A 16,923-nucleotide genomic window follows, 5' to 3' on the forward strand; every position below is an offset into this window, starting at 1 on the left:
CTATGTTATTAAAACATCTCAAATGCCAAATTCTGTAGATCTCTGAAGTGTTTGAAGATGACCTGTTTATCTAAAATATATCTCTGCTTGACCTTAAAAACATACCTAAATGACTATAAGTTCGATTGTAATGACTATTAACTTGCAATTCTTATATCCTAATTAGTTGGTGATACTTTGAGGAGAGGGGACAACTTTTCACAATAATAAATGATACAGGTCTTTCTGTGCCCAAATATATCTGTGTATAACCTGTGTTCCATATCAGATGGCCAGCTACAGCCACAATGAGCCTGTGCAGGAGACAGCACATGGCCAGGCTTAGGACACAACAATGGCTACTCCTTCACCTGCTGTAAAAGCCTGTCCTTCCATCAGGCACTCTGACTTCCCACAGTCTCCAAATGACACCCACATGGTCCTCATGCTCATGAGTCATTTGTCTGAATGCAAAAACACAGTGCAACTCCCTAAAACATCCTCCTGCCAGACGCTGGACACTTGGTCTCCAAAGGGAGAGCCAGGCTAATTCAGGCAAAGGTTTAAAGCATCTCACACTTATCCACTGAACTTTCCAACATTCTGAATTACTACAGAGAATGCACAGTGGCCCCATGGCCATGTGTGCTCAGCAATCTCCAGTGTTGGATGTCAGTCATGTTTTACACCCACCATCCGGTCATGAGAAACACTGGAAACCTGGTGGTTGAGAGACTGCAGCTCGTGCACATGGGAAGCATGGACTTGACAGAGTCCCAGGTCAAGAAAGCTAACAGAATGAGCTCCCAACACTGCATAAACTGCAAGTGCATGTGGACAGTGGGCTTGAAACACATCTAGACAGAATGATTATTCACAAACACAGTTATTCAGGTGGAAGGTCCACTGAGGATAGGACAAGTGAAAGCTTGTGCTCCCAGGATTCTCACCCACCCCTCATTCTGGGCTCTGTAATTCATTCTATTGTGGCTCATGAACGCTGTGAGTTTATTCACTATCGATCTATATATTTTCATACTGTTCTCTCTAAAACTAAGGGTCACTGGCCTTGCAGGCTAACACTCAGCTAATAACTCACCACCCACCACAAGCTAAAAGATTAGTGGTGCAGAGGTAAAATAGGAAACAAGGTATGGTTACATTTGGAGCCAGATGCAAGGGGCAGAAGATGGCACCCTGCAGGTGAGTGCCAGCAATAAACCATGATGCCTATGGAGAATCTGAGATGCTGAGACACAGGGTGAGTTCAGACATTTGAGATGAGGAAGCAGCACTGTCAACTGTGTGCCTCCTCTCAAGGATGCAGTGACCTCAGAAAAGATGGAGGGCTGCGACAAGATGTATATAAGTGATTCCCACGGAGGTGTCTCTGTGAAACACTTCCAGCTACTTTCCCAAATCTATGTGTTTCCAAGGATGCTTAACACAGTTTGGGAGAAAATAAGTATGGACCAAGCTTGGAGGTAACTGAGGCCAGGATGCCCTTTGCGATTCTCAGAATGAAGTGAGGTGAGGCCTCTGTGACCTCACAGGTAAATCTCTGCCACAGTAATATCAGTGTTCTTTGCCTGAGGGCAACACAGAGTCCACCAAGGAGGGCTGGGATTCGAAGCAGGCCCAAGTGTCTGGGTAAGCTTGGGCTGTTTTCTGGGATGGATGCTACCTGAAATTCATTGTGAGTGACTCAGTCAGTGTGGGGCACTTCTTCATTGAGGCCTTGAATGGGGAGAATGAAATGTAGTGAGGTCATTGAAATGTTCCTGCCTGAGGGACAGCTCATCCTAAGAACTGGAAAGATCAAGGATCAGACATCTTATAGCCATGAGACTGGTCCCTCAAGACCACAGGGAGAGACCCCGCCCCCCCCCCCATCTCACCAGGGAGAGTGTAGTATGAATCTTAACAGGTCTCGGGCCAGGTATTGGGGTGAATGCTGGAAGATCAGAGAAGCAGAACAAGCCACAGCTGTAGCTCGAGAATTCCTGCCTGGCCCACGGTCAGGGCAAATCTCTCTCAGGCTGGAGAATTTCTCTCCAGCTCCCGCCACCAAGTCCCGCCAGTCCCAGAGCCCACTTATAAAATAAACACACAGACTCTTACATTATTTAAACTGCTTGGCCATTAGCTCAGGCCTGTTATTGTCTAGCTCTTACTCTTATATTTAGCCCATTTCTATTAATCTTTACTTTGCCACATGGCTCATGGCTTACTGGTACCTTACATCTTCCTTGTCCTGATGGCGGCTGGCAGTGTCCCCTTCTCAGCCTTCCACTTCCCAGAATTCTTTTCCTTGTCCCGCCTATACTTCCTGCCTAGCCAATGGCCAATCAGTGATTTCTTTACTGACCAATCAGCAACACACTTGACATACAGACCATCCCACAGCACTTCCCCTTTTCTTTTCTTAAAAAGGAAGGTTTTAACTTTAACATAGTAAAATTACATATAACAAAACAATTATCAAGCAAGAATTACAGTTACAATATTAAAGAAGAGATCCTATCTATCTTCTATTTGTAAGTTTAAGGTTTTATATCTAACTTATCTTTTATTATAACTAAGGAAAATTGTAAGTATCTAGTCTTTAACCACATCAAAGACCTCAGAAGGATATACTACTACCTGAGAAATGGAGAAGGATATAAGCAACTTTTAGGAGTCTTGTAGGGTAGACAGAGACAGCTGGCAGCCTGGACAGTCATTCAAAGTTCTCTTGTAAAGTTGGGGCATCTGTCCTCAGCCCACAGGCCTAGAGTCTCTTATTCACTTTTCTCTGTGTCCTGTAGAATGTCTGGCAGTTTTCTCTGCAAAGCAGGAACCTGAAGGACCATTTTGTCAAGCAAAGTTCAGTGGTCACCTTTGTATGGGTCCTGCATGTCCAGTTGATCAGGCAGTCCAGGCAAGAACAGTTTCTTGCCCAAATGGCTATTTTTGTCAAGGTGAAGATAAACTCCATATGGAGTGTCTTCGATGCCCATCCTCCTCTCTGAAGTAAATCGGTGCTGTCAGGAGCAGACATGTCTCACTGTCCAAAAAGTCTAAATTTTTAAAACATTTTAAATGCCATATTCTGTAGGTCTTTGAAGTGTTTGAAGACTACCTATCTATCTGAAATATAACTATGTATACCTAGAAGACTTAACTAACATGGCTACAAATATGATTATCATAGATGACTAATTATTAATCTATTTTTTAATTATCCATTATAATTTTAAATGAGTTACATAAACATAATACCTCAAACAAGAATAGAAATATATATACAGTATAACAAAATTAAGTTTAAATTTGTATCAATAAACTAAAATCTATAGCAATGTAAAACATTTTAAACAAGTTGTTACTCTTTAAAAGTAGGTTCATTAATCTACCCTTTCATCCTATCATATCTAAACTATCCCCCTTTTTGTTTTAGAAAGAGATTGTATTTATAATCAACCTGATTTAAATAAAAATATTGTTTTTTCTCTGTCCCACACCAGAGGGCTCTTCTGATTTGGGACACAAGAATCTCTTAACCATTTTTTTTTTTGAGCAATATGTCTGGGTTTAGAGGGGGAGTGAGCCAATTCCATCTCTAAAGCCAGCTTGGTATATTTGGGAATTTGGGAGTAGCTTCTCTTACTACTTCCTGCTGGAGGGGGGCGCTGTATCTTCTGGAGACAGAAAGAAAATTTTAGGATCATGGAGTAGTCCGTGAGGCTGTATATCTGAGCCAGTTGACTTGAAACCATTCTGGATGTTGAATCATCTGGGCCATGGTGTCATTGGAGACCTTTCAGGGGGTCTTGGCTGGTCAAACCTGATGTATCTTAATCTGGAACAAATCCATAGTCTCTGGCTTTCTGTGGAAACAAGAGCAGAGACTCTTTTCCAAAGCAACATATCCTTATATCCAAATTTTGAAGTCAAGGTACCTTTAAAATATACATTTTGGCATAACTCAACAGCTTTTACAATCAAATGTTTTTCTGCAGTTACGAATATCAAAGAGAACATAATCCAGATTCTCTGTGTGGTAGTCATCTTTACGTGGCTTATTTTTTTATATTAGCTTGAGCCTATTCCTTTTAAACTGCAGCCTTCTAAGCCTGAAACGGCGCAGTGGCTGCTGGCTCCGCCCACTTCAGCTTCCCAACATGGCGGCGGTCCGCTTTCCGCCAGCTCTGGGAGCCATAACTCTCAGAAATAGTGGGTCTACACTTTTACCAAAGTAGCGTGTAGCCCAGAAACCTCTTTTTTTGTTTTGTACTAGCAAAGGCTAAATCCACCACACAGTTTAATGTGCTACTTGCAGAGGCCTCATTCCCACCATACTGCAGGTCGAGAGCGCACGCTAGGAACCCGCCAGTAGCTCAAACCGGCAGCTGCCGCTTATTTGAGAGAGACAATTAGGAAGCTGTTTTCAGCTCCGTTTTAGAATCTTTTTACTCAGGTTTTAGGTGGAAACTCTTGCCAACACGTTGGGCGCCATTTGTAGCTCGAGAATTCCTGCCTGGCCCACGGTCAGGGCAAATCTCTCTCAGGCTGGAGAATTTCTCTCCAGCTCCCGCCACCAAGTCCCGCCAGTCCCAGAGCCCACTTATAAAATAAACACACAGACTCTTACATTATTTAAACTGCTTGGCCATTAGCTCAGGCCTGTTATTGTCTAGCTCTTACTCTTATATTTAGCCCATTTCTATTAATCTTTACTTTGCCACATGGCTCATGGCTTACTGGTACCTTACATCTTCCTTGTCCTGATGGCAGCTGGCAGTGTCCCCTTCTCAGCCTTCCACTTCCCAGAATTCTTTTCCTTGTCCCGCCTATACTTCCTGCCTAGCCAATGGCCAATCAGTGATTTCTTTACTGACCAATCAGCAACACACTTGACATACAGACCATCCCACAGCACACAGCCACCTCACCTTGTCAATTCCTCAGCTGATCCTGTTTCTTCAGACTGGAAGCTTCTGAGTCCTTATCCAAATGGATCTCAGCTGAACTGTGCTGCTCAAAGCCTAAAAGCTTAACCAGCTCTAGTTCCTGGTCCTCATACCTTACATACCTTTCTGCTTTCTGCTATCACTTCCTGGGATTAAAGGCTCACTTTCTGGGATTAAAGGCGTGAGTCACCATGCCTGGCTGTTTCCAGTGTGGCTTTAAACTCACAGAGATCTGGATGGATCTCTGCCTCCTAAGTGATAGGATTAAAAGCGTGTGTGCCACCATTTTCTGGCCTCTATATCTAGTGGCTGTTCTGTTCTCTGACCCCAGATAAGTTTATTAGAGTGCACAATATTTTGGGAAACACAATATCACCACAGGAGAGAGGCCTTGAATTGAAGCTGCACAGGTGTCTCTGGACCAGGACTCAGCATCCAGCATAGGTAACGAAGAAGGATCTGTTCCTGTTTGAGTTAGACCACCACATTAGATCAGCACTAGTGGCTTCTCCAGGGAAGGTAGGAAAAGCACCTGGGGGACTTCCACCTGCTCTTTCCTGAGGACTTCAGTCCTTGCAGTAACAATGTTTTTATTTGTACTCAGCTGTCACAATATGGACACAAACATCCATGTCCCTATCAGTAAACACAGTGAGAGCACTCTCCCCTCTAATTCTGTGATTATGGACATTTGCACTTTGTATGTGTGCTCCTGCGTGTGCTCTGTCTGCAGGTCCATGTCATATGTGTGAAAGTGCTTATAGAGGACACTGAATGCCGTCATGTATCTTCCCTACCAATATACACATTGCTATCTGAGGCAGGGTAACTTTTTGTTCAGGCTTTGTTAATAAGATGAACTCACCACAGGGAAAGCCTTCCACAGTGCTGGGGCGGAGTGCTCAGCACAGTTTGGGAAAGCATGGCTGTTCCTCATGCTGCACTCAGGCACAGAGGAATAAGCTGGACAGAGGTGTGGTCAAGCCTCTGTTACCTCATAGAATAGCTCATTGCCAAGGTAAAGGCTGTGGTGTTGATGTGAGGGAACTCAGTGTCTGCTGGGGTGGGCCGGGATTCAGAAAGAGTTGCTTGCAGGTATGCAGTGAGGTTTGGGCTATGTGGTGGGAAAAATACAAGATTCCTGGGATGAAGGCCTAATTAAACAGTGTGTTATACTGAAAAGTGGGAGGGTGTAATGTGTGAGGCACAATGTGGTCCTTGAGGCGACCTTTAACAGGACCTGTGCTATAGCAGCAGAAAAAGTTGCAGTACCAGTGGGATGTGTGCCAAGAAATTGTCAAAATAAGGACTCAGGGAGATGACACCCACAGCTCATCGGACGATGAGGCCAAGGGATGGCCACACCCGGCCTGTACTGCAGACTGGTACAGGGTGAAGTTCTGCTGTTGTGCTGTTCTCTGGTGAGTGACATTCTCAGAAATCATTGGTTACCATTGCATGGACAGGTAGAGAAATTTCATGATGTCTTGCTTTCTGGGCAATTCTACTTCAAGATTTGTTTAATGGTGGTGAAGGAACAGGTTGCAGGACAAATTTATCAGTCAGTTTGGTACCCAGGACCCAGCAGATGGCACACTCCAAGTTTCACGATGAGAGAAACTTGCTGATAACCAGAGCATCGGAAATGATAGACCAAGAATTACATTTTGCACATAGAGGCTGAGTATGCATACCTCATCTCCACTGGACTTGTTCTTCCCAGGGGTAAAGTTCTCTAGAGGGGTAAAGTTCTCTAGAGGAAGAGGAGGCTTGTATCTGAGCTTCTTCCCATGAAATGGTCATAAAAGACACCTTCAGATACTTCCCATAAGTACTAGCCCCAAATATACCCATGCACCTGGACAGCCCTTGAGATTTCCCAAACAGTGAGACCTGGCTTCTGTGACCTCACATGAGGGTCTCTGTCATAGTTAAAGGTGTGCCCTATATCTAAGGGCAGCAGAATCAGAGTAGGCAGGGATTTAAACCCAGGAGAATGTAGGCAGGGATCCATTTCAGGTAAGTGATTGCAGAAAATCCTTTAGGTGAAGAAGTGATCTCACACCAGTGTACGTAGTTGGCAGGGGGATTTCTGGAAGGGTTTTGAAGGCACAATTCAGTGTCTGAGGGGTTTTAATGGACAAGGCAGGTGTGATCTTCAGAAGAATTGCAATTCAAGGACCAGAAAGAGACCCTCACAGAGCATGGCCTTACATGACATACAGGGACAAGACACCATATCCAAATCAAGGAAAGAAGCCTTGTGAAGATCTGCACAGCCTCCAATGCCTAAGCATGGCATCCTCTAGATGTACAGAGGACTACCCTCTATTGTAACTCCTGTGATATTCCTTCATGGGAGGGTACCATAGGAAGAAAATGCAGCATGATGTTTTGTTGGGACTCTCTTGTGGGTTTCACAACTTAGAAGCATCAATCATTCTGTATGAGTTCATGGGCACTCCCCACCACAGGGCCAGTAGCTGTGTAACAAGAAGGGCTTTCCTAACTCTCTTTCTTCCCTATAGATTTCATCTTTCTATTTGTATAATGTAAATTTATATCATCTGGATGATGAGCTATAGATGTCAATGATATTCCATAAAAGAACACCAATATTATCCTCTATAATTATCCACAAGTCTATTGTTTTGTTTTTTCTCTTTTTTTCAGAAATGTTGACCATGTACGAACACTAGTGTAAAAGTATGTTTTGACCTACAAGAACTCAGAGTGATCCACTACATCAGCTGTAAAGAAACTGGTATGTTTGACCCTGAGGATGGCTAGACCCTCAGTGGTAAGATATGTAGGCATGATCCAGTGGCTCAAAGGAAAGAGGCCTTGGGCACTTAAAAGAAAATAGTGTGAGTGGGCCTGAGCCTGACCCTGAAAGGCCAAGCAGAATGCAAAAAGCAATGTGGTTCTGAGATGTGCTGCAGGCTGCAAACATATATAAAGTAGGATTTCAGCTGATCATGACAAGCTAATGCCTGGAAGAAGCCAAGGGCCTTCCAGAGGTCAAGCTGAGGCTCAAGGAGTCTTAGTGATATTGGCTTTTGATTATTAGCCATTTCCTGCTATGAGTTTCTTGTGTGCTATTGTAGCTTTTCCATCATTTATTGGGCGCCATTTCCTCTCTATTAATGGAATATTTAGATAACCTTCTGAGCAGTAACGCAGCCAGGATCCCTAATTTCAGACCTTTCTGTAATTATTGTCATTAGCAGCATCTGGCCAGGACCATCCTCAGACAGACAGATGAAGTATCTTATCAGAGATACATCTGTACTCTCTAAGAACAGACTTAAGTGTCCAGACTACCTGTTTGAGAAGGCCTGGTGGATGTGCTAATTAAGCTTAACATTCTCCTTTGCAAAGTCTTATCTCTAGTTTTAGATCCACCCTTAACAATTTATTCATAACTAAATGGTTCCAACTTATAGGTAAATCAAGCTGTGATGGAAGTTGCCTAGCCAAGTTACCTAGCGACTGAGCACACTTGCCAGAAACACACACTCGCCAGAAACAGCGGGAGCAGAGAACAGCAGGAGCAGAGATAGTTTGGAGAGATAAGGGCCAAAGGGATATAAAGGCAGTTTTTATTTTCAGAGTGGGGGAGACAGAGAAGAGAAAAGAGAATGGAGGAACTAGATGGGTAAGAAACTGAGATGGGGAAGAACTAGACCGATGGTCTAGAAGAGAGAACTAGAGGAACGAGATGGAAGATGAGGAAGAGGCAGATGGGGAAGAGCAAGATGAGAAAGAAGGAGATGGGAGAGGAGCTAAGATAGGAAAGAGATAGTTGGATGAGAACCTAGATGGGGCAGAACTAAGATGAGAGAATTAAGATAGAATATAGAACAGCAGATAAATGCAGAGAGAAATCAGGCAAGAAAGAAGCTAGGCACGAGAACAGAACTGAAGCTGTGCAGATAGGATCTTATCCCAGAGGAATAAAGTAGATGGACAAAGAACTTGGTGTACTTAGATTCATTTCCCCAAAATAATTCTCACTGTTTGTAGTTTCTCTTCTGGGCCCCTGGGAATTGTATTACTAAGGCTGGTCCTTTTAATAACATACAAGAGAGATGATTCCTACCAACCCCTCCCTAATCATGGATACACACAGGACATATTTTACAGACAGGAACATACACATGGATCCATTAAATAGTTGAAACACTCGAAAGTTTGCCACATGGCCTCCTGCCTCCTGTATTTCCAGGATCAATTGTTCCTGAAAGGGACTGAAACACACTGACAGTCATCTCAAGCACCATTTGCCGTTGGGGCAAAGAAGCCTGCTTATTCTTGCATGGACAGCTGCTAAAGCAGTGCTTTCCTTCAGTTTTCCTTTCCTGGAATTCTCAAAGTATCTCCTATGGTCCTCATTTCTGGGACTATCTGGGCCCACGTGGGGCTGCTATAAAAAGACATCCCAGGTCAATGGCAGTTTCCATGTCTGCTGAGGGCAACTTCCTGTTTCCTGAAGGGAACCTATCCAAGGTGTCCCTTCATCTGATCATTTATCCTACCTTCATGATGTAATCACCTCTCAGAGGCTCCACTTGTCATCTCTGGAGCTATACAATCACAGTATGGGAATTTGTGGTCCACCGTTTTCAAAAAGAGCAGGGGCCTATGTCTTAGAAACCAGAAACATGGCTTTTGCTCTTCTGCATGGTTACTACAACCTTCAAACCTCCAGCTGTCAGTAATAGAACATTCTGCACTGTTCTACAAGTAGGAAAAGATGAGCCTCCTCAAACCACAGAGATGTGAAGGGAACTGCAGCCACCCCCACCTCTAACACTACAGGGACAGACAGGAGGAACTACATACAACAAACTCCAAGCCTCTCAAATCAGCCTGGCTTTGGTCTCATATAAACCAAGAAAGCATGAAGGCTCCAAGGCTGGCTTTAGAATCCTTCCTTAAGTGCTCCCAGAGACACACTTGTATGTATAGACACATAGGTTGACCATCAGCACACAGAGGTTTAATTTCACTACACAAAATCCCTAGGTGCCTAGGAAAGACTACAGGGCAAATAAACATTTTGTTGATAATATCAGTCAAATATAAAGGACTTCTGCCCGAGAAGTGAGTATGACCCACATAAATGGCCAGACTTCCCACATTCCACAGAAATTCCAGGTACCTCCTACATGGTCAATACTGGAACCTCAGACACATTAGGCCCAAAGATGATACGTCATAATATGGGTGACCTTCACAGTCCAGTGGAGAACCAACAACTTAAACTTGAAAGAGTCTCAGCATGATCTGTAACATGATTCTTAAAAAATTTTGTAATAAAAAACGCAGAGCCAGATATTGGGGTAAAAGCTGAAAGATCAGAGAAGCAGAACAACCAGGCATTAGCCTCAAGAGAGCAAGTTCCTGTTTCCTCATGCCTTATATACCTTTCTGTGTCCTGCCATATTACTTCCTGGGATTAAAGACGTGTGTCACCACTGCCTGGTTCTGTTTCTCTCATGTAGCCCAGTGTGGCCTTGAACTAACAGATCCATTCTGCCTCCTGAGTCATAGGATTAAAGGGTGTGTGTGTGTGTGTGTGTGTGTGTGTGTGTGTGTGTGTGTGTGTCCCAGGTGGTCTTATTTCTGGGGAAAATAGAATGAACAGATTCCATTTTATCTCTCCCTTCGAAAGCAGCTATAAATTGCAGACAGGAAACACAAAATTTTTATTTGCGCATCTGAAATTTAAATAGGCAAATTAAGGGGAAAACATATTTTAAGACCAACAAACTAGCAGTGGTTTTATCATGTCCTCCCCTTTGTATCCACCTGCCTCAGTACAATGTGGTCTGAAGCCTAGACGTGGACACTGGGCACACATAAACTGTTCCAGGACAAACTTTTGGTTCTGCCTCAAGGATGAAAAGGGAATCCCCTATTCTCTGAGAGACGATGAGGCAGCCCATTTTTCTCACTCTTTTGTGTTCAGGGGCCCCAAACACGTGTTTGGTGAAAACAGTGCAGAAGGGGAGAGAACCTGCTACGGAGTCCACGAGAATCAACATCTTGCGAGACTGGAAAATTCTCCAGTCCACAAAACCCTATTGTGTTCCCTCCCTCTTTTCTCTGCTTTTCCGCCTCTTAGCTCCAGTCACAGGCATAAAAGAGAAATGCTGTGTAGAGAATCTAAAAAAAAGATCATATGTCCGTGTGGAGAGCTATGTACCATAGGTCTTTCTTTGGACCACCAGCTCCTGAATAATGATACAGAGACTTCTTATTAAGTATGAAAGTTTGGCCTTAGCTTAGGCTTGTTTCCAACTAACTCTTAAAAATTAAATTAGCTGAGCAGTGGTGGCGCACGCCTTTAATCCCAGCACTCAGGAGGCAGAGCCAGGCGGATCTCTGTGAGTTTGAGGTCAGCCTGGTCTACTGAGCGAGATCCAGGACAGGCACCAAAACTACACAGAGAAACCCTGTCTTGAAAAACAAAAACAAAAACAAACAAACAAAAAGAAACTTAACCCATTTATATTAATCTACATTCTGTTATGTGGCTAAGTACCTCTACTCAGTACCATATGATCGATTTCCTCTGTGACTGGTGGAGAATTTCCTGCACCACAGATTCTTTCCCAGAGTTCCCATCTCTCCCCAGAAGTCCCACCTATCCTCTCCTGCCTAGCTACTGGCTGTTAAGCTCTTTATTAAACCAATCAGAAGGTGCCTTAGGCAGGTGAAGAAGGACAGAGACACATCTTCACACAGTGTACAACAAGATTATCCCAACTGCTATGTTTCCATAGGACTGTGTTAGTACTGGCAATTACGTTTTGATGTTCTGAGAGTGAACAATTCCAAAAGGAGACTGAGAAAGAAAATCACCAACCGTACACCAAAAAGAAAATATTTAGAAATTCATTTGGCCCAGGAAGTAAATGCAGCATATAGAAATCTATAAAATGGTAACAAAAGAAATGCAAGCAAATGGAGATACCATGACCATGGATTGGGAAGCTAAATATTGTTACGATGGCAACACTATTCCAAAGTACCCTACAGATTTAATTCAATTTCTACAAAATGGCAAAAATTATTTTTATTGCAAAAAAGAGAGACACCTACTCTAAAATTCATATGGAATTTAAAGATCCCCTGAATAGTCAAACTTTTCCTCAAAGAATAAATGCTTAGTTGGATCAATGACATATGTAATTGAGAACATAGGATTTGATTAAAATCCTATAGAAATAAGACACCTGGATTGCGGTGAACATGGTAGGATTGTATGAGACACAGAATATGATCTAATTTTAGGACTAGCAGGACTTGGGTTCAAGTTGGGGATATGTGAGGAATCTCACAATATAAAGTTGCATGAGCCAAGTGAAATGGTGTGTTCTAAGGACCCTGAATAGATTAATTTAGACTGGGCAGTGTGTGGGGAATAGAGGAGCTGAGACTGGGCAGTATGTGGGGAATAGAGGAGCTGAGACTGGGCAGTGTGGGGGGAATAGAGGAGCTGAGAGTGAGAAGTGTGGGGGGAATAGAGGAGTTGAGACTGGGCAGTGTGGGGGGAATAGAGGAGTTGAGACTGAGCAGTGTGGGGAATAGAGGAGCTGAGGATAACAAGAATATCTTGGAGAACCAATCAGTTGGTTATAATTGCCACATTGGGGCTCAGAGGTCTCAAAGGCACAGTTGATAAATAATTCTGTTGCCACTGCAGTTAAAGAGGTATAGGCAAAGTCCAGAGTGGAAAGGGTGGTTTAATAATATACCGGGTCCTTCCTGGTCTTGATTAGGGTAAGTGAGCCAGAGTGCAGTGGAGGACACTTTCTTCTAGATCTTAGTTATGTGCGGGGGCAGGTGAGACTGTTGGGGAAGAGGGTCATACACATAAACAAGACTTATCTAGGATCACAACTGGGCTCCAAGCCCTCTACATCACAGATGAAGTCAGGACCAAAGAGGAACAGGTCTCACATGATCTTCCAGATAGATATGAGGGAGATAAACACAATTGTTTTATTTCCCAGAACTCAGTGATTACAGAGTTGGCGAGCTAGGCCAGTTTTACAGTCCCTTCCAAAACTCAATTTCTGAGATGCCTCATATCTAAAGTACAAAGCAAATAGAAGACATCAAATCCATGGTACAGAAAACAGAACCATAGCTCAAACTGTGGAAACTAAATGAAGAACAACTTATTAGAAGGGCTGAAGATGGAATAAAATTCTTCTTAATTTCTGGCAAGTCTGTGTTTAAAAAGTAATGTATTCTTTCAGACTTTGAATTTCAGTTAAGCTGACTAGACTCATTTTGTTCTCTGGTCTTATACTACAGAATGTTGCTGAGTTATTATTAAATATTTCATGAAGGAGTCTTGAAGATCACCATAAATATTTACAGGAATGAATAAATGTGGTGTGATTTCTCTAGAGTGGGTTTGTGTTGCCAAGAGAGAATGACTGAGTCAGAGAAAGTACAGACTGATACAGAATGAGTCCAAGGACGATTTAATGCCTACTCAGCTTTGGTTGAGAGTTCAGTTCTCCAGAGGCTAAGGAGAAGGTTACATATGCAAGCATAACACAGGGAAATTAGGTTAGATTTAATGTATTTTTATACATTTAAATTATCTTTTAATGACACAGTGTTGATCTCATTCCTTTCATCAAGCTCCAAGCATTTAAGCATTCATACTGCTGATGCTCCACATCACAGAGACTGGTGAGTATCTATGTTCATCTCTCTGTGTGGTTTTGAGTGCCTCTGTATATGGATGGTCTCCATAAACAATGAAATATGTTTGTAGTTCTGATAATAAAACCAGGGCTTCCCCAATACTAGGCAGTTTCTTAACACTTCTGTCTCCAAGCCAGTAATAAAGTTATTGGATAAGAAGTCAGATACTGTCTTCATGCTGGCACAGTGAGTTGATGCATCTTACAGTAAAAGACATATTTGAGCCTCACTGAGCAGGGGGGTGGGTTCTGTGGATGTTGGGGGTCTAAACCCCAGTCCTCACTTGTGTGGCATGGGCTATACCTCTGTGCCTTCACAAGACCAGTTTCACATGATTTTAAAAGCAATTCCCATGGTACTGAGTAGGTCCAAAACTCAGTGCAATGGGAACAGGACCAAGAGGCTGGACTAAGTCTAGGAATGAAGAGGTGGCTGAGAGGTGGTTCAAACACACATGATGTCATTCCTAATCCAGATATATTCTGCCTAAAGTAAAAAAGAGTAAACCTAGAAGGCTGGGGGAAGTGAACTGGATACCAGAATAGATAATAAACTCATCATTTAGGAGTACTTAAGGAATACGCTAATCAGTGAGTGTATGAACCCTTGTTTTTCACAGGATGCACTGATTTACCTTCAGGTACTTGTTCCTGCCCAAAGCTATGGGAAGCTTCAACACCAGTTTGGGAGGAGGCTTCATTTTGGTGGGCTTCTCAGACTGGCCTCAACTAGAAATCATCTTCTTTATTTATATTTTGATTTTCTACTCCTTCACTCTCTTTGGCAACACCACCATCATTGCTCTCTCCCGAATGGACCCTCAATTACACACTCCCATGTACTTCTTCCTCTCCCACCTCTCCTTCCTGGACCTCTGCTACACCACCAGCACTGTGCCCCAGCTCCTGATCAACCTTCATGGACTTGACAGGACCATCAGCTATGGAGGGTGTGTGGCCCAGCTGTTCATATTTCTCGCTCTGGGCTCCACAGAGAGTTTGCTCCTGGTGGTGATGGCCTTTGACCGCTATGCTGCTGTGTGCCGTCCACTGCACTACATGACCATCATGCACCCCCTTCTCTGCCAGGCATTGGCGATTGTCTCCTGGGTGGGAGGCCTCGTGAACTCTCTGATCCAGACAAGCCTTATGATGACCATGCCCCTCTGTGGCCATCGACTGAATCACTTCTTCTGTGAGATGCCTGTGTTCCTCAAGTTGGCCTGTGAAGACACAGAAGGAACAGAGGCCAAGATGTTTGTGGCCAGAGTGGTGATTGTTGCAATTCCAGCTGTGCTCATCCTGGGCTCCTATGCACAGATTGCCAGGGCAGTGCTGAGGGTCAAGTCAACAGCTGGGCGCAGAAAGGCTTTTGGAACTTGTGGGTCCCACCTCCTGGTAGTTTCTCTGTTTTATGGCTCAGCCACCTACACATACTTACAGCCCAAGGACAGCTATTCTGAGAGCAAAGGGAAGTTTGTTGCCCTTTTTTATACTATCATCACCCCCATGCTCAACCCTCTGATTTATACCCTGAGGAACAAGGATGTGAAGGGGGCTCTGTGGAAGGTGTTAGGGAGAGGAACAGCCACAGGATAGGAAAGAACAGGTGAGCAGTGAAAAGCTTTATATTCTGTCAGTCCAGAGGGGAGCTAGATGTCAATGCAAGTACAATTAATTATGTACATTCATGTGACTGTCAAAGCATATAAAAACAGAAAAACAAAAACAAAAACAGTCTTGGGCTGGCAAGATGGCTCAGCAGAAAAAGGATTTGCTGCCCTGGATTGGAGTTTGATGCTTGAATTCCATATGGTGGAAAAGATAGTCAAGACCTCTGACCTCCCTATACATGTATATGTGTGTGTGTGTGTGTGTGTGTGTATGCAATAAACCAATAAACATAATAAAATTAAAATAAAACAGTCCCCAAGAGGCATCAGAACTTTAATATCAGCCTTGTTTGGAAGTTGGAGTGCGGATCTGCTCTCGAGTTACTCTCTGTCATCACTGCTCAGCAAGGATTAATGTGAATTCAGACACAACTTTCCATAGAAGAGACTGGGAGATGTTGACTGCGAGCACCTGTGGAAATGGGCTGGGTTCTTGGCAGGGAAGAGTGTACTGTGAACACTTGTGGGAACTGGATTGGTTCTTGGCAAGTCTGAATGTCATAGGAATTTTAATTCTGAATTGCAACACTCCAAGTCAGATGTGGTGTCATACAGTGGACACTGTGACCCAAGGCAGAGGGCATGGGTTTACTCTGATTTTCTATCCATTTTGTATCTTCATTTTAATTTAATATCCATGCATTCATATGCTGTGTTTTGATCAAATCCACCCACAGGTCTTTCTTCCAATTTCTACCCTTTCCCTCAACACCACTTTTGTCTCCCAACTTCATGACTTAAAAAAAAAATGCATAACCCATGGGGTCCATGTAGGGCCACCTGCGTATGCATTGATGTGGAGCATCAGGTCTAAGTGGGGCCTCAACATCACACCATTTTTCTGATGTATCGTGACCCTATCTGGCTTCAGTCATAACTCGGGGTATTTGTGAAGGCCTCTTATGCTAGTGCTTACCATTCCTAGCTTGGAATAAACAAGCTGATGATAAGCAGAGCTGCTTCGTGTAGCATGTGAATTTCAGACATGGGTTCATTTACCCTCTTGGAGAAAAAGGCAGAATCATTTATTACACACGCTGCAACAAAGCAAGGCAAGAAGATCTCCTAGCAGAACCCTGAGTATTTATCATGCCAACTGGCAGCATTCCTCTCCTGTTAGACAGAGGTGAGGATAGGGAAAGTGATTATACATATAATAAACTAAGGAAAATTCAAAGAAATCTTTAACTTATGTATGTCCTGATGCAAAAATTTATATAGAATAAAATTCATATTTGTAAGAAAATTAGTAATGGAAATTTAAAAGAAACAAGGGAAGAGGCTACTATTTATCGTGTGACCAGCTATGTGAAAGTTGATTTGGGGCTCCATTTCACTTCTCTTCATCTCTGTTTTATTTGACTATCAGTCTTCCATCACTACTGTTTACTTCCATGTATTTAAAATGGTGATTTCGTGTTTACAAGTGCAGGGATCTTTGTTGATAGACTTTTGTAAGTATGGTAAATTTTGTGTTAACTGAATCATGTTTTATTATAATTTCCCACTGATTTTGCTTATATTTGCAACTCATTTTGCCAACCATGTCATTAATCCTTTCTCAGTATTGCCAAAGTTGTTATATTT

General features: G+C 43.1%; 1 protein-coding gene across 2 annotated transcripts; it reads left to right on the forward strand.

Moving 5' to 3' along the window:
• The first annotated feature begins 1,578 nt into the window (after window positions 1–1,578).
• LOC131916847 (olfactory receptor 2Y1B) lies at window positions 1,579–15,544 on the forward strand. Of its 2 annotated transcripts, XM_059270409.1 has the most exons (5): window positions 5,974–6,026; window positions 6,183–6,352; window positions 7,605–7,695; window positions 13,599–13,649; window positions 14,284–15,544. In XM_059270409.1, the coding sequence occupies exon 5, from the start codon at window positions 14,327–14,329 to the stop codon at window positions 15,260–15,262; it is 936 nt and encodes a 311-aa protein (XP_059126392.1). In that variant the 5' UTR covers window positions 5,974–6,026; window positions 6,183–6,352; window positions 7,605–7,695; window positions 13,599–13,649; window positions 14,284–14,326; the 3' UTR covers window positions 15,263–15,544. The 2 variants fall into 2 exon arrangements, with proteins under 2 accessions (XP_059126393.1, XP_059126392.1); XM_059270410.1 differs by lacking the exons at window positions 5,974–6,026; window positions 6,183–6,352 and adding an exon at window positions 1,579–1,675.
• Window positions 15,545–16,923: the final 1,379 nt, after the last annotated feature.

The sequence above is a fragment of the Peromyscus eremicus genome, chromosome 8a (assembly GCF_949786415.1).
Source record: "Peromyscus eremicus chromosome 8a, PerEre_H2_v1, whole genome shotgun sequence".
In the NCBI taxonomy this organism is placed as follows: domain Eukaryota; kingdom Metazoa; phylum Chordata; class Mammalia; order Rodentia; family Cricetidae; genus Peromyscus; species Peromyscus eremicus.

Bases quoted from the DNA above. Each gene is read 5' to 3' on its own strand.
- LOC131916847 (XM_059270410.1), top strand. From the start codon at position 14,327: ATGGGAAGCTTCAACACCAGTTTGGGAGGAGGCTTCATTTTGGTGGGC.